The sequence below is a fragment of the Hypomesus transpacificus genome, unplaced genomic scaffold (assembly GCF_021917145.1).
Source record: "Hypomesus transpacificus isolate Combined female unplaced genomic scaffold, fHypTra1 scaffold_181, whole genome shotgun sequence".
NCBI lineage: Eukaryota > Metazoa > Chordata > Actinopteri > Osmeriformes > Osmeridae > Hypomesus > Hypomesus transpacificus.
In genome coordinates, this window is record NW_025813732.1 from 22,765 (window position 1) to 40,649 (window position 17,885).

Here is a 17,885-nt window from a genome sequence, read left to right on the forward strand (position 1 = left end):
ATTCTCCAACCGCTGTGTCGACTATTTCAACTGTTTATTGCGCTCCGGTGTAACGTTCTTTCAAACGTGTTTTGATTCCGTCGTGACTGAAAACGCGACAGTCTCCAAGCTGCAGGTTAGGCTGTATCTTTTTCGCTAAATAACCAATCACACACTGCCTAGATGGAAGCACACAGGAGACTCTCTCTTTCACCCTCTCCAGAGAGAAAGAGAGAGGGAGAGAGTAAATGATAGAGCATGAGAGAGAGACGAAGAGACTTGCTCGCCAACTAGTAACATCCCAACATTGTTGGGGGGGGGAATTGACACAACAGTGGCAGGGGTTGTGTATGTGTCACAGTCATAAAAAAGGCATCAGTGTTTAATTCGAGGCGCTGTGTACCCCTAGCCCGCCTCATCTCAAAGCCTCTTTTCTGCAGCTTTTCCTAATTTACACCGAGCCCGAAGAATGGATAATTGCTGACCAGAAAACAGGTTTATTTTGCTATCCTATTAAAACATACATGGTGACAATGTTGTCCTCTGCTGTACGTGTGATCACAGAAGCGTCTCTAATGCTGCCGGCTTGACACATCTGAATACTTACGCTGGGGTGGGGATCTCAAAATGAGAACTGGGATCACATTGGTGGCATAACAAACGACACTTTGTTTTTTTTGGGGGGGAGGGAATTGGGCTCCATACCTCTTCTTGCTCAGGAGTCCTAATTTCCTCCTGTTCCCTCAGTGACAGACCCTTTGTCAGTGATGGAGGCTTTGTAGATATTCCTGTGCCTGGGGAATTAGAATTTATTTTTTGATTATTCGGAACAATGGGACTCAAGCTGAGACTGAAATGGGTCAAAAATGGATTATGAATTTTTTTTGTTTGTTTATTTCCTGACACTACTTTCATTTGCTAATTTTAGACGTGGTAAGTGTTTCATTATTCGTCGAATCTGTGACAAACCAGGGGTGTCGTTGTTAAGCTTCAATAAACTAGGTTGCTTTGTCTCGAAACAAGACCACACAGATTCTCCGGGATGTGTCACTCTAACTTTTAAGGAGAGAGCTAACCTTGCCGTCGATGTCGACACTTAGTGACTGTCGGAGCTTACGATAGGTATGCCATGTGCTTTAATGAGGAAAACATCCCAGACCCACTGCTTGGTAACACCTTGCGATGAAGTCTGTCACAAAGTCGTTTTAACTAGCCATAAGTGGTACGCTGAGGGCCTCATAAACAAATGAATAATGAAGGTTTTCGGGGATCCAATGTGTTTTTTTCCAGAAATGTAACGCTTTTACGTTGAAACACACACGCACTTGGGTATACGCGTAGGAATAATGCATCCACAAGATGAGGTAAACGAGCGAAGGAGCCCAAGCATGAAGGTGCTTAGTCATCCTGGCCTATACAGTAAGTACTTTTACAGCCCTTGCAAACACACACACACACCGTGTGTAATTAGCCGGGCTGTCGCTACGGCGGTTGGAATTGAAAGGGTACTTCGTGACCCCTGAGGTCACAAAGGGTTAAAGGTCACTCTGGGGCCCGACAGGGAAAACGGCTGACCGACACACGTAGGCATGGGCTGACACGCACACACAGGCATGCGCAAACTCACAAAGAAATACGACCCCAATATTTCTTCTTATAACTCCAACACACCCGTAAGCAAATTTCCACGATACAAATCCTGTGCTGTTCCCATGTACGGTAGCACCGGACTAACGATGAAGTGTCAGGATATGTTGTGCAAATTGGCTCCAGAGTCTAGTTGGAGGAGTTTTGAGGGGCCTGTCTCCTTGCAGTGTTCCTTGGAGGTGGAAAGGTCGACGTGTCCCTGAGGACTAGGGGGAGGGGCAGGGAGGGTGCCACGGCAACAGGGATTGACATTCAGAGGGAGGGAATGACATTGAGTGTGCCACCCGCTTGCCCTGTGGCAATACACGGCACGGACGCAATGTCAGTGTGATCTGACACACACACACACACACACCCACACACATCTCCATCACAAGTGACTGTCAAGCACCTCTCACGTCAACTGCCAGTTAACAAGGCCCGCCACCTTCCAGATGTGCGCGTGCACACATGGCAGATTGAGCAAGGAGACGTTGGGCGCAATTCTTTTGTTGTGTTGCTGCCCCAAGATATCTAACCTCATGTCACAGTTGGAGGGTAGCTAACCGGTAATATAAGAAAATAGGTACATAATTTTTTTTTAAATCTGTGTGAAGGGACGTCAGAACAGTGTCAAGGGAACACATGCAGAAGTGGTTGCTTTCAGATCAAGTTAGGCTCTTCCTGTATGTCTAAAACAAGAGATTCCGCTAACGGTTTGGCAGAACTGCAGGGGGAAATAACTGGGTGCCAAATCCTAATGTGCAAAAGCAGTTAAAGCAGTTCTTGTGCAACTGACATGAAATGTATAGCCATATATTTAAGACAATATGGAAACACATTACATCGAAAAATAAGTTACAACAGTTAAGGGATGCTTTTCCCATCCCCGATAACCTTACAATGTCAACAAAACACAAAATCCAATTATCTTATTCATACATGGAACAATGACCTTTGACTTAACATTCAAATGGTCAATTCCAATATAACTCATACACCAGAAAAACTGTAAGATATTGTTTTTTTCCCTCCAAACCAGAGCTTATCTAAACTGGGGACTATATTTTACAAGATATCTGTATTGTGTCCTAAATAAGTCATCTGAACTACAACTCCCAAGGAGAGAGGAGATCAGATACTGGGGTCTAGCGTCAAGGACAGAGAAGCCATTTAGAGGTGGCGTTTCAGTCACCGCAGCAGACACTGCCAATCTATCTTTCTTCCACTCTTCTCCTTCCATCCCTCTCTCTTCCCTGCCATTTCAGGCGTTTACTCTCTCTCTCTCACTCTCTCTCTCTCACTCTCTCCCTCTCTCTCTCTCCCTCTCTCTCTCTCTCTCTCACTCTCTCTCTCTCTCTCTCTCTCTCTCTCTCTCTCTCTCTCTCTCTCCCTCTCTCTCTCTCTCTGTCTCTCATATTTGCCTGTCTCTCTCTCTCTCTCTGTCTCTCCCCCCCCTTCTACCCTCTCACTCTCTTTCCACATTTTTTCCCCTTCTATCCCACCATCCCCCTCTCCCTGTGACATGCTGACGAGGCAGCTGGGAGGAAGCTGTGTAATAAAAGGAAGAGCTAATGAAAGGTCACCCGGGGTCACCGTGCTCACATACCTTCACCGGACAAGGGGATGAGAGGTGGGCCCACTCCAGGGGGACAAACTGTTTCACTTTTTTTTGACTAGAGGGCGTCAAACATTCAAAAGGTCACAAGTAAGGGCACAGGGCTGTGACCCCTGGGTTCAACCTCGGGGTCAGAGGTCGAGTCAGGAATGCTGGGTAAGGGAGAGGTTGGGGGCCGGGTCAAAGGTGTGGTCTCCATCCTGTCTGGATGAAGGCTGCTGTGTTAATGAACGTTTTACTCCTTTTTTGAAAGAGGCAGGGCTAGGCTTACCTGCGGCAGTTCTCATTACTCAGAAATACGCACAAAGGGACTAATGTGATTTGGATTCCGTATAAAATGAATGAATATATGGAGAATATATGGAGAGAGTCAATACGTACCATTAATTCAACTCATACCATCAATTCACAAAGTGTAGTTCTGTCAAATGTAAGCGATCAAGTGGGATTTTCAAGTGAAAAATGGAAATCGCCTGCAGGTCAGTTTACCATTGCTTTGGAGACTCTTGTGGTGATCGACCAGACTGTAACATTCAAGCCCCTGACTGAGAACACTGTACCACACTGAAGTGGTGAACACAAACACTGTAGAATAAGTCAAGAGACCAAAAAAAACGATCTCTGCTTCAAAACTCGCTCATTTCCTAATCCATTTACCGTGGGCTAACTGTAGCATGCAGTCGATTGAATTGACAATGATAGAAGAAATGAGTAGCTACTGCAACTCATTCATCTTACCGGGAGAAGTAGGATCCCTGTGACATAGCGGCGTCGATGCTGGTGTGACACTGCCACCATCAGGAAAGCAATCAAACTGAGCTCATCACCACAACACACTCTGGCACCTCTGAGCCTGTTACGACTGCATCCCAACTGGCACGTGAACGTCACAAAGCACACTGTGACGACACACAGGAAGAAAGAGGTGGCCTACTTCTAGCCGTTTACTGCACATCCCGTCATTGTTAGTCCAGTACTTTTCCGGTGGGGACTGAGTTTGTAAAACTGTGTATCCTGATTGCAGGACCGTAAGCCTCCTGTAGAGGGCACTGCTGTGCAACCACAAACTTCAACCCTGCGACCATCTAAATGTCCTCTTTTTTTCCTCAGGCGATTTCGGTCAAATGTGTGAGAGACGGGGTGAAATCAGTACACACGCGACACCAAGAGATACACGACACCTGGGAAAAGTAAAAAACGCTCTTGTCGTTCCTTTTTTCATTGGCCAGTTGATTGGATCTGTGCTGCTGTCGGTTAAAGCACTGACCTTCTCCAATTTTCCCGCCTAACTGCACAGCTACCCCTGAGCTTTCTGAATCAACCACGGCAGAAAACGACAAAACAGACGGCCAACTAGAGCCTTACCCTCCATGTAGACCTAGTGTAAAAACCAGGTCTGCAATCCTGTCAAGGCGTTTAATCTGATAGAGGGATTAAATATGCGTGTATTAACTAGGCTACTAACCTTATTAAGGTTAATTGGGCCTGTCACAACGAAGCCAAGCCCATCAAAATGTATTCAGTATCCATTCAAGATGAACATGAACCGGGACTAGAAGAGTATAGGCTGCCTTTGTGTGTTTCTGTGTACGACTGACAGGACCCATCTCAAAGTGTATTGCAGTGTGGTGAGACTGCAGCTCCGCGTGTGTGCGAGTGAGAATGATGACAAAGGACTTTGAGTCTTGCTCCAGCAGCAACCTAATCTAAATCACCCCCCCCCCCCCCCCACACACACACACACACACCCACCTTCCCTCCCGGGCGGTGAGAGCCTAGCGTGAAGGCCAGGGCGCAGACAGACATGCAACACTGAGGGAATCCTCCACACCTCTAAACGGCACAAATGGAGCTGCATGTCGTTTCTCACAACACGCACACCTGACGGAGGGGGGGGGGGGGGGGGGGGGGGGGAGTACGACCGGGTGTTTGTCGCAACCTTCAAACGATGACAACAAGCCCCGCTGATAGTTTCACGTTTAACAAACAGATCCCGCACCGTGCCTTTGCGGCGGCCTTTGTAGGGAGCTGCACATTTCAAAAACAAAGAAGGTGCCACGAAAGGCAGGCCCTTTTGATCGTGTTTAAGCCTGCTTTTAAATATGGCCCATGGACATTGTTCCAAAAAGAAATTCTGTGTGAATGTCATATCACCCAGACAAATGACAAAGCTAACTGAGACCAGGTCTCGTCTGGAGAGTAGCTTTCCAGCAGACTAGAGTCACCGGACACCTCAGTCACCTGGCAATTGTCACGGCTGGTAGTCGGTCAACAGGAAACCAAAGGTCTACCAACGGCACAGCTCCACAGTAGATACAGGACAATTGGATATATGAGTCAATGTGTTCGGCTAGTAGGCCTACTTATCTTTGGTAAAGGTTGCCCGAAAACCGTCATTATAAATGTATGTCGTGAGACAAAAAAAAAAAACGACGACTACAATGCAATATCTGGGTGTTGTGGTAGGCGGTATTCATGTTGACTGTTGGTCTAAATCTTTCAGACTTGACCTAGTTCTGTAGCGGAGCCGCTATGACGGCAGGATAAGAAACCCGAGGTAAGACGAGGAAACAATGCAGGAACCAGAGGAGTCAGGCGAATCGGGGGGCCTAATCCTCCTCTGTCTCGACACGCACCAAGACAAGACAACAGACTGGCTAACAGACCGGAACATTCTGACAAAATCCCATCTGGGGAAGGAAAAGGTGGGCTAGACTGTGTGTGCAGGGCAGAGAAGGGAGGAATGGGGGAAAGGGGGGGGGGGGGGTCGGGGGGACGACATATAGAGGACTAAGCCTCACTTCAATTATAACAATAACACTGTTATTATCTGAATCCCCCTCACTGGTATCTCTGCTTAAGCCACGGGAGAGCCCTTGGAATCCAAACCCATGTGAGTCATCTGTCCATGGAATGACAAAGAAATCCCATCAGTATAATACCCTCGTTTGTATTTATATATTGAATGGATTTGTTTTGCCAAAATATGGGCCCAATATGGTAAGTAATCTGAGAAATTGCTTCTCTGAAAATAGGTCAATGGGTCTGTAAATCCCAAATGAGTTGGACTCTTACTTTGAATGGATTCCCCCTAAACTGGAGGTGTTTATGAAAGTTATACATCAATCAAAAATACATATAATTTGTATTTCTGTTGACAGCTATTTCTAGGTGAACGAGAGTGAACATAACAGCCTATAAAAATGACAGATTTAAAGGCAGGGTTTGTTCAGTCACATGAAAGCGTAACTGACAATGAAATTGATGTCAGAATAAAAAACAAATAATAAAGGGTTTTGGTGTAGCTGGTAAAGGTTTTTCATGACAACTTCAAAACACTTTCAAGGTCTGGAAAAATATATGTATGTAGGCTACATCAAGTCACACTACTACAATGTCTCTTTATTTTTTACATTGAATTGTAAATCTCACTTTTACCTCGCAGTTCGTATTGCACATCTAATAAAACATTCACAAAGATAACAGAAATGCGTATCTCCCACGAGCAACTCATTCCTTCACCAAATCATAATGATGACAGGGTGAAGGATAATGAGCACCCCATAACAAAAAGAGCTTGAGAGAGTGTTTGTTCTGTTGTCGTGTGCAGCCCCTGCAGGGATTGTGATTACGGGTAGTTGTGTGAGAGAGCCGTCGTGGACAGTAAATGCTCACTGCAGCTATTGGATTATGTGAGGGTTTTAAACTGGAATTAAGCTGAGGCCGTAGACAGCCTATTGAGCCGGGAAGCTATGTGTGCGTGTGCCTGGGGTGGGCGTGTGTGACCGCGTGTTTGCGTGTTTGCGTGCCGCGGGTGTTCACACCACGTACACGTTCTATTGTCTGTCGCCGGAGATGGCAGAGTAAAGGACAGCGTGGAACATGAATTTCTTCTGCTTCTCACTGGTAAGACACAACCTCTTTTAAAATGGGATTGTCTGTTTCCATGTTTGACGCAGTCAATCGGACAACTTTTGCAAGTCAGTTGGTGAAGTCAGCCTGCCAGCGTTCCCAGGGGTGTCGATTGGAGGCTGTTGGGCTGAGAGAGGTCAGACTGGACACTTAAATGCTGTTGACAGCTCTCTGAAATGGAATCTTCCAGAAGAGAGACATGAAAGGGATTTAACTTTCACTTTGGTTGAACTTCAAAAAGTTATCAAGAAATGCTGGCATTGTGTGTTTCTCATGTTGCATTGCATTTTAGAGTGGACAAAAACATTGACATGAAAGAATGTAAAATGTAAAATCGATATTATATCAGTTTATTAGTAGAACTGTAAGTGTAAAATGGGATGAGGGTTGTGTATGATGTAGAGACTGAGTTTTAAGCAAATGCCTATTTGCCAAACTATCTTTCTTTGTGGCAAGCTGGGGGTATATCATACAAAAGTGACTCATATTCAAGAAAAACTGCAGAATCTAAATGAAACAGCACAGTAAAAAGGGGGCACGGAGACATGGTAATATATAATTTTTTATATTATTATATTCTTTCATGGATGAATGTTTGCGCCTCTGAGCTCTTTGAAGCAGATCACATATCACCAGGCTACGCACAGCAGAGAGGAACGCGTTCTATTCATGGATTAAGACAAAATCACGCTGGGTCAAGAATAATCCCCAATGTTCGCAGTGTGAAGTGAGAGGACTGCAACTCCATGTGTTTGTCCCCTAGACATCAGAACTGTGTCACAGCACAGGAGGGAGCACTAAATTCAGTTGAGGCCGGCAGTATGGTTTCCAGGACAACCGAGTCAAGACAACCGAGACATAAGTGAAAAGATTCATGTCACTCTTAAGGCGTTTCCATACTGTCACAGAATGTAACTATGGAACAAACAGCAACTCATTCATATGTCAGCTCAAGTCCATGACACCAAACAGCTCAAGTGGTCAAAGGGGAACTCCCACAGTTGAGCAGGGTCTGGGTGATCTGATGAGGTCCATAAGCTCACCCAGAGATGTGATGGCCTGGCTTTGATCTGTAAACGATACGACAGTCCTCTGGAGAGTTATAGTGGTGCAGGAACGATCAGTATCGTCACCTGTTATGTTGTCTTTGACAGGAATTTATGAAATTTAAGTTATTTCTTCCCCAACTGTATTCACTGTAGGTTAACTCTGGCAATGCAAGACACTGGATAGTGTTGCGGTCGAGCTGAGTTGTGTGGTCTAATCCAGTCAAGTCAGTACTGATAATGTTTCAAGACTTATCTCAAAAAACACATGTTCCAACAACATGCAACCCACTCAAGGACTGGAAGCAAAATCAGACTCGACTAGAACAGCTGCTTGTTCCACATTGTCCCCAAACAGAGAGTTTTAGAGAAAAATAAGCTTAGACATTTAAAGATTCAAATCATCTACCATCCAGCAGGGCAACGACAGCTCGTACAATCAAAACCGGAACATTCCCAGAGTCCCTGTGAGCTCGAAGTGTAACCTCTGCTAACGCTACTGTTTCCAATTCAGGAGGGCTCCACCGACAGCCTGTATGAACCCAATCAAGGCAGGTCTCTCATCAGGGACTTGATCCCCCCCTGCACCAGAAGTCCATCTCTCCCGAGGAACAAGGAGAAGTGGCGAGGCTCCGATCCCAACCTCTCCTCGGTGAGTAACACAACTTTGTCGCACGGCCAAGCAACCACTGGCGAGGCGTCTGCTCCTGGTGACCTGGAACTGGCAACGGTCAGGATTCCTCAGGCCAGGGGATGGGTGCACCGGCGTGTTCCGTGAGCCGTACGTCCAGAAACCTCAGAGGGAACCGCTGCAGCTTTTCAAGCACAGGAGTTACTGTGCGAGCCTCACAGTGTATTGTCTAGCTCTTCAGTCTCTCTCAAAGAGGTCTTCGTCATTTGCACCGTCGTGTAAACTGTAACCGTTTCCCATTTCGGAACATGCTCCACTTTTGACGTGCGTAGACCAGACGCTGTGTTGATGTGTAATATTTCTCTGTGTCTCCCAGGAACAGCCTCAGGCTCACCCGGCTCATTCGAGGAAGAAAAAGAAAAGGTAGGGGAGCTTCCTGACTTGTCTGATCAACTCAGGCACGTCCCCTGGTTCAAATCAAACTGAGAGGCTTACACTTCCAAATACTTGGATGCTGAGTAGTCATCCTGCAGATGAAAACTTACTGTAAGAAGCTGCTCGCTACATGGTCACTATCACCACAACTGTGATTAGGGTGTTCCATGGGTGTCTCTAGCCCTATTTCGAGGGGGGCTGGAGCCCCCCCAAAAGTTTCATTAGCCCCCCCCCAAAAAAAAAATGTGTACATGGTTTTTTTATTTCATATTTTAAATCTAAATGTGTTCATTTCTTTTCCTAAAGCCCACTAGAGGACACTATCTAAAAGGGAAAATTTTCCCCCCCAAAATCTGGGGGAACATGCCCCCACACTCCCCTAGTTTTCTGGGTAAAAAAATGATAGGTTTTATCTAGGGGCTTAGCCCCCCCAAAAGTGGGAACCTAGATTTGCCCCTGGGGTGTTCCCTCTCAAAGCGTCTGCCTTCAAGTTGATTTTGGATGAAGTAGGCTCCGTTAACTATAGCTGTCTGATGTTCCATGAGCTGTTCCTAAAGGTTTTCAAGATTTGCATTTTTGTTTCTTTTTTCTCCTCAGATCAACAAACAAAACTCGTGAAACCACTCCAGTTCATCTACCGTAGGTGGAAATCTGTTTCATCTAGTGCAGTAGTCTAGCCGTGCTAAAGAATGGTTGGATTATTGTTATACGGTTTTGCGAGACGTGCAGGGGATTGGGATTAGATTGACAGGAACCAGAGTTAGGATTTAATCACTCCTTTGACACGTATTCTTAACTTGCGGTTGGTCAGAGCCAATGTCAGTGAGCGAGGCCTTCGTTACACATTAGAAAAAACAGGACGATTTCTGATGGTCCTGTTGGTTTTAGTAATATCATACAGAATACTGAAAACCTGGTTTCGGGAAAGAGTGAATACTGGGAAGAGCCCAGAGTGTATTTATGAAACAATTGGGTCATAACAAAGTGTATTAAAAGAGAGCTATTGCTTGCTGTGTGTGTGAGTGACTATAGTGTCATTTGTGAGGTGAGGAACCATGTCAGACATTTCAATGATTTAGCTGTTGGAAAGTATTTTTTAGGGCATTTGCATGTGAGAAGACAACCTTTGTCTGATTGTTTCTGTGTCATAACAGGTCACACGTACCAACATCAACACTGGAGAATGAAACAACAGGTTTGTATTTAAATCAATCCGTTTAGTGTCTGTATAGTGTTTTACACAAGAATAAACCAAATATAATTTGATCATTTGTCTGTTTGATTTGATCTGGCTTTTTTTTCCTCGCATTGAATCCATTAATGGCATATTTCTCTCGTTTCGCTAAACGCTCTGTTGCAGAGAACACAGATAGAGATCCTCTCTCCTGGCAGACATACAGAGACGAGACGGTTTCCGTTTTCACCCATAACAATCCCAACGAAGGTACAAACATGTGTCCAGTACATGGCTAGATAAACAAAGCATGTTAGCTAAAGCATGTCATCAAATCCGAAATGGTGTTGCCCATGGGCGGATCTAGCATTATTTGGGGGGGGCTGGAGCCTTTTACAGTTTCTTTTTTCTTTCATATTTTAAATCTAAATGTTTTAATTTCTCTTCCTAAATCCCACTAGAGGACACTATTTAAAATGATATTTTCAAAAATGTATTCTGGGGGAACATGCCCCCAGACCCCACTAGGAAAAATAATAGGTTTTATCTAGGGGTTTAGCCCCCCCCAAAAGTGGGAACCTAGATTTGCTGCTGGTGTTGCCGATGTGTGTTCTTTTCCCAAGGTAGTATTGAGTAAAGCAACTATGTTTATGTTTTCTTAACTATGTTATGTAAAGTTATTTAACAGTGGTACTCTAAATGATATTATATAATTTGCCATACATTGGTGCATTAAAGCTGCAAAGCAACGGCAAAGCTGCAAACGAAGCGATTTGAAAATCATTTTCGAGGTAGAAAAGTGTGTCTGAACTCGACTCTGTCTGGTCAGAGGCGGGCACAGTCTACTGCCAGAGCGTCGTGCCGTCTGTGGAACACAGGGAGAAGCAGCTGAACCTTGAGAGAAGAGAAAAAGACCCTTTAACACAGGTAGGCTACGACTGGGCACATCAATGTCATCAAATCTGTTCAAATGAAAGTCTTTCTATTTCTATTTGACAAATGGTTCAAATGGTAGGCATTTCCTAAAACGGCATTCTTCCCTCATTACCGTGATAAACACCTTAAAAAACAATGGGTCAACGTTATGTAACCACAATCCTGATTTACTGTCAGTGTTCATCTTGCTAATGAGTGACACAGCGTGGCCCTGGACAAGTGGCCCAGAAACTGTGTGACATAAGAGCGTGTGCAACGACAGCCTGTTTTCTAACTGGTGCTTTGTCTGTGAAGGGAGTCAACTTTGAAGCATGGAAACCTAACTATGAGCACAGTGACTGCAATCGTCAAGATCTGGTGAGTGGCATATACCATCCCAATCTCCCGAGATCTCTGAGCTCTCACTTCGAAACGGACCAATGTTTCCCATCTCATCTTCTTTCAATCCACTTCAAGATTCTCACAATTCGCCTAGCACAAGGGTTACAGTGATCTTTTCGGGATATCCAATCTTTGCCAGTCCCGGGGTGACCAAAAGCAAGATAGCTTTGGGCTATCCCAGTTTGGGTCTGTCGTGCATGTAGCTTAGCATTCCTTTGACAATGGTCGCACGCACCGCTAACTGCAGTGGTCCACATGACCATGTGTGATTCAGTACAGATGGCAGAGGGCGGCTCTGGTAGTCCCTCATCCCCAGTGTCCGTCATCCCAAGTGGGTCTGTGTGGATCCACTGTGGGTGTCTTTGTGACCTGGAGGGATGAAGTGCACAAATTCCCCCTCATCCCCACCAGTCACACTAACCCCCAAAATCTATTTGACCTCTATCTATTGTACTGGGTCCAGTTGCCAGGGTGACACCTGCTTTGGACTAAATCGGAGCGTTTAAGGGACAAATTGACATTGGCTTCACATTTCTAATGACCTTTGCTATGAATTGTTGCTCATAGCAACCATTTCTAATCATGTGGTACTGACCTACAAGGCTTCTTGAAGGGTTCGCCTCACTTGTTTGGCCCTGGAGGAAGCACATGAGGTGAAACGAGGTCATGAACTTAGCTTGGAAGTGAGGATGGAGGCTGTATTAGAGACACTTCACTCTGCGTATCTGTTCTCAGGACACAGAATCAATTCCTTAATTAACTGACAGAGCCTCGGCCTTGCAGCAGATCGGTCACCCAGCAACCATTTGACCACCGTGACCAGTCGGCGGTTTAACTTGTGCTAAGCTAAAGGTACAGAGAGGGAAAAAAAAAACCCAGGGTAAACATGTTCGCAGGGAACAAGGCGTAGGACTTTCTACTTTCTACCGCATCACTTCAGCTAGCTGCTCCGGCTTCACGCGACGTGAATGTGAACCGTGGTACCCGATGTGGCTGAACAAGCATGGGTTGCTTTTGCAGACAGGGGAAGCGGAGGAGGAGCTGAAGGGGACGTTGAAGAGGATACAGAGGCTGGTGAAAGTGAAGAAGGGGAGTGGCTCGGAGGAGGGAAAGACGGCCTCGGACAGCAGCGGTGGGTAAACAGGAAGACGCCAAAGACACGATTCATTTGGGGAATTCTTGTGTGCAGTATGAATTGGAAAAAAAAACATCCTCCATTCCCTTACTCAGGTCATTTGGCAGACAACGTCTTCAAAGAGGATAGTCCGGTCATAACCTGCATTGGGCTGAGTAAGAAGACAGACAAGAAGCCGGTCAAGGCGGCCTCGTCGCCGCAGCGCCAGCCGGCCCAGGAGAGCAGCGGAGGAGCCGGAGAAGGACAGTGCTCCCTAGGGGCTCACGCCCACCGCTGGAGCCCCACCGAAGTCCCTCCGCCTTGGGACCCGCCGTACCACACCTGCCCCCGTCTCCGGGTGGAACACCAGGTCCATGGTTTGGACTTCACTCTGCCTCGTGCCACAGACTGGGAGCGCTTCGAGAGCCTGGTGCAGGAGCTGGACAGCAAACAGGCTCTGCCCCCGCGGGTCATCCGCTCCATCACCGACGTGGACATCTCCGACTCCATGGTGAGATGAAACGGAAGGGGTGGACAAAACAGCTTTGACGTGTTTTTTTGTTGTTGAACGCATCACGGTTTCGAAACACTATCACTTGGTCTCGCCTGCCAATGAAAGAGGCTTCCTTTATGTTTAAATTGTCGTGTGGCAGATGATCGATGGGAAGCCCAAAATTAACACTGAGATGAATCTAACCAGGGGACCAGTATGCAGCAGTCCATTGCTTCTGCACAGTTTCACATTAATAATGCTCACTCAGATGATGATTTCACACAATAAAGATAGTGCAGACAAGCCCCTGACCAATTTTAGAGAGGGCTTGAGCATGAATAGCTCTAGCATCCAATAGTAAGTGCATTAAAACTGAAAACAAGGTGACATAACTCACCATATTTAATATGCTACGTTTTATTTAAAATCATTTTTGATAACATTTGATTTGATCTTTATTGAAGCGAATGAAAAAGGGGCAGTATGACATAATCCACAGTTTAAAACAGTATGTCCCGCATGGCAGAAGATTAGAGAAACTGTTCAGGATGTCTGCCTGGAAAATACAGATGGGAGTGTGTTTATTTGCCTTAAAAGTAAACACAGATAACATGCCTGGCTGAGTTATCCTAACACATCAGAACCCATTTGAATCCGTAATCTCTCTTCTCGCCCAGCGTACCAGCAGCTATGGGAGATTCAACGGCCCGACGCTACACGCATCGCCAACGAGGCCGAAATACGAAGGGACGTTGGTATGTGGAGCGTCTGTACGGCGACGTGAAACTCGAAATGACATTTTTGAATTCATTTGATTCTTGAATACATTGTAATTCCTCGGGAGGAATCCGTTGACGTTCCTCGTGTGCTTGCAGTCTGCAGGGAGAGAACACGTGGGGAGTGATCAGACCAGTCCAGGGAGTTTGGGGAGGAGGATTAAAGCCGTTTCCCACACCATGTGCAAGAGGATGGGAAATAATCACGTCAAACCCCTGTCCGGCGAAACGGTCAGTGACAAAGACAACAGCAAACTCCAATCACCTCTCAAACACAAAACACGACAGGCCGTCAAACGAATAGTGGAGCTTTTATCCCAGAACAGCCCGACGCGTCATCCTAACCAAGGCCGTAATCAAAATACATATCCCCCCCCAATATTCAAATCTGGTCAAAACGTCCCCCCCAATATATTGATATAAAAATATAAATATGCTACGCTACAACAGGCAGCCACGCACGCTGTCCGAAATTATAATTAAAAAATATAATTCGTCCCCCCCAATGTTGACTCCATGGCTACGGCCTTGATCCTAACAATAAAGTGCTCAGGCTACTCAAGGTGACAGACAGAAAGAAGGGAGATTAAAAGTTTGACGAGCGAGTTTACGAAGCTGGAGAGCTTTTAGCCCAGAGACGTACATGCACGAGTCCAAAAGAGACAGAGCCCACATCTACGTCTTGTCACCCAATGATCTGTTTACCAAGCTATTCATGTGTCTGAAAAGAGACAGCTCTGGTGTCGTACCGCAACGGGAGGCGGAAAGCCTTCTATTGCGAAGCACACAGGAGCAGGTATGGAGAGATTAGATACACCTTAGCTATAAATGGCAAGGCAGCTCTCCCCGGATTAAAGACTTTGCTCGGCAGAAGAGCTTCGTGCCCCGGCATGAGCTGGGACGCTGAGCTCCTTCGGCCCGCGAGAAATCAAACACGGAGCAGCTCCGGGGTCCCGCCGCAGCCTCCTGATAGGCTCTCTCTGTTATTTACATGTGCATTTACATTTAGTTATTTAGCAGACGCTCTTCTACAGAGCAAATTACAGTAAGAACAGGGACATTCCCCCCGAGGCAAGTAGGTGGAAGTGCCTTGCCCAAGGACACAACGTCATTTAGCACGGCCGGGAATCGAACCGGCAACCTTCTGATTAAGAGCCTGATTCCCTTAACCTCTCAGCCATCTGACTCCTGTTCACCTCCCATGACGGAAGGCGAGCGAGGAGGTGAACGGGGAAAGAGAAAGCAATTCAAGTGGGTTTTGTTTTTTCCCTCAGGGACAGAGCGGGGAAACGGAGAGCAGCGAGGGAGGCCGAGGAGGGGCCGACGGGGGTCGGTCGATCGCGAGCGGACGCTGGAGGTCCAGTAACTCCCTGGGAAGCCTCTACAGTCTCAACAGCGGGCAGAGCTCCTCCAGTAAGCGGCCGCGGCGTCGAGCCAACACACATCTCCACACTCTCCTTTTCTCGTTACGCAACTTTGGTTTATGGACAGATTTCAACGTTGAAACCGGCCATGCCTGCCAGATCGCTAAGCAATTATGCTGATGGCACCTTGGTCCCAAATATAGTTCTGTTAGCCTGGACAGTGGGATTGGATTGAACACATGAACCCTTCGGTGTGTAGCTGCCCATAAATGACTCTCTCTCTCTCTCTCTCTCTCTCTCTTTCCGCTGGTCTGTGCCTACGCCTGATAAAAAGGGAATGAATGAACCTGATGATGGTGAGCCCTGCTCTTTGTGTGCTGTTATACAGGTGGAGTCACCAGTGGGTCGGATGGCTTCAGTCACAGAGACATCCTGAGACTGGACGAGGACCCTCCCTACCCTGGCCAGTTCTGTGGTAGAGCCCGGGTCCACACCGATTTCGTCCCCAGTCCGTACGACACTGAATCCCTCAAACTCAAGGTCATCTAGCTGCCGTGGATTCTCACCAATGCAAGGTTCGCTTTGTGTTGATAAACGAGAGTTAGCATGTGACGTCGTTTTTTTCTGCTTTCCATTAAAGGTAGGGGACACGATCGACATCATCAGCAAGCCCCCCATGGGAATCTGGACTGGCATACTAAACGGCAAATTGGGTAACTTCAAATTTGTCTATGTGGACGTCCTGGTGGACAAGGAGCCCGAACTGCCCCAGAAAATGAGGCCGCCGAGGAAAAACCCTCCTTCCCAGCCAGGAACTTTACATGAACTCTTAACACGCCTTAACCTGGAGGTACCCTCTCTTTTCCCCACACACACACGTTTTGACACATACTGGACGGTGCAAAAGTCTTACTCACAAACAAAAGAACATTTCAAAGTAATGCAAAAATGCTTCAGAAAAAAAGAGACTAAGCAACTTTCCCTCTCAACATACAGAAGACAAAATATGTCCAGAAAAACCAGACCTTTTCCCAGTACTGTACGTCACTTCTAATTTGGAACCAGGAAAATACAATTCCGCTCTAGCAAAGCAACACCATTGTTCAAAACACCTGACACCCAAAACATGGGTCTGTTGTAGGGACTGAAGTCGAGTATTTTGTTGTTGTGTTGTAGGAGTACGTCTCCCCTCTCCTCCTGAGTGGCTACCATACCGTGGAGGACCTGCGACAGCTCAGAGACCAGCACCTGATGGAGCTCAACGTGACTGACCTGGAACACAGGCGTCGCTTGCTGGCTGCCTTCCACTGCCTCAAAGAACCCCAATGTAAGGAAACGGGGGGGAATTATTGGGCCTCCGCAGCATCCTAGGGATTTCTGGCGGAAGCCTGCGGTTAAAAGTCACCGCAGATTTGATAGAGGAAGAGTGAACAGGCATGTCCGTAACTTGGTCGGTTTTGACAGCACATCGTGTCAGACTGTGTCCTTACTCTCTTCTAGGTTGCGCGCAGTCACAGTAGAAGGGTCACAACATTTACGTTTAGTCATTTAGCAGACGCTTTTATCCAGAGCGACTTACAGCAAGCACAGGGACATTCCCCCCGAGGCAAGTAGGGTGAAGTGCCTTGCCCAAGGACACAACGTAATTTGCACAACCAGGAATCGAACCAGCAACCTTCAGATTACTAGCCCGATTCCCTAACCGCTCAGCCACCTGACTCAAAACCATGCACCAGCCATTAGCACCATACCAGCCCCCCTAGGAAACATTCCTTGGCGGCTGACGCGGCTACATCACGCCAAGGTTAACTCCTCCTCTTCCTCTCCTCCTTGCAGGGGACGATCAGAAGGGAGGCAGGGCTAACCAGGAGGCTGGCTCTCCCACCGCGAGCATCAAGACCAACCTGAACGACCATCCCAGGGACTCCGGTTGCTACATGCCGACCGACTGCTGCGACGCAGAGCAAACCGAACTGCCATCCGGTTATCCTTCACTGACCGTCTCCTAATGATCAGTTACTTCACGTATATTACTCATATACATCCATCCTTTGATGGAGATGTGTCACCTTGTTTTCCTTTTGACGTTTTTACAGTGCAGCAATGCCCAGTTGGTTTAGGCTACGTGTAGCTGAAGGCGAAAAATGGTTTTATGTCGTTTCAGAGCGAGACTGTTAAAGATGTGTTCTTTGTGTTGAAGTGTCACTGTCTACCTCTGCTGTTCCTCTGCTGTTCCTTCGTTTACATGGTGAAGTGAATATGTACAATGTAAACTGAGTCAGTGAGTGACTGTATATGTTGGAAATATACAGTAGTAAAAAGGAATTTACAACTTTATCTCACTTGGATTCAAAGGATACAATTATTGTTTTTCTACCTTTGTTAACTATAGGGTGGGAT

General features: G+C 46.6%; 1 protein-coding gene across 1 annotated transcript; it reads left to right on the forward strand.

Moving 5' to 3' along the window:
* Positions 1-6,831: 6,831 nt before the first annotated feature.
* On the forward strand, positions 6,832-17,822 carry LOC124489156 (SAM and SH3 domain-containing protein 1-like). Its single transcript, XM_047051826.1, has 17 exons — positions 6,832-7,129; positions 8,696-8,833; positions 9,189-9,235; positions 9,845-9,886; positions 10,402-10,442; positions 10,608-10,691; positions 11,251-11,348; positions 11,652-11,714; positions 12,759-12,870; positions 12,969-13,363; positions 14,023-14,100; positions 14,221-14,352; positions 15,396-15,534; positions 15,874-16,025; positions 16,126-16,335; positions 16,662-16,812; positions 17,322-17,822. Exons 1-17 carry the CDS (start codon positions 7,106-7,108, stop codon positions 17,492-17,494), a joined length of 2,079 nt encoding a protein of 692 aa, XP_046907782.1. The 5' UTR covers positions 6,832-7,105; the 3' UTR covers positions 17,495-17,822.
* The last annotated feature ends 63 nt before the right edge of the window (positions 17,823-17,885 follow it).

What these genes read in the sequence shown, in the direction of transcription:
- LOC124489156 (XM_047051826.1), top strand. Translation starts at nt 7,106, where the DNA reads ATGAATTTCTTCTGCTTCTCACTG. An exon ending in ACTGCAATCGTCAAGATCTG is followed by an intron (nt 11,715 to 12,758) that starts GTGAGTGGCATA and finishes TTGCTTTTGCAG; the next exon opens with ACAGGGGAAGCGGAGGAGGA. An exon ending in CTGCCTCAAAGAACCCCAAT is followed by an intron (nt 16,813 to 17,321) that starts GTAAGGAAACGG and finishes TCCTCCTTGCAG; the next exon opens with GGGACGATCAGAAGGGAGGC.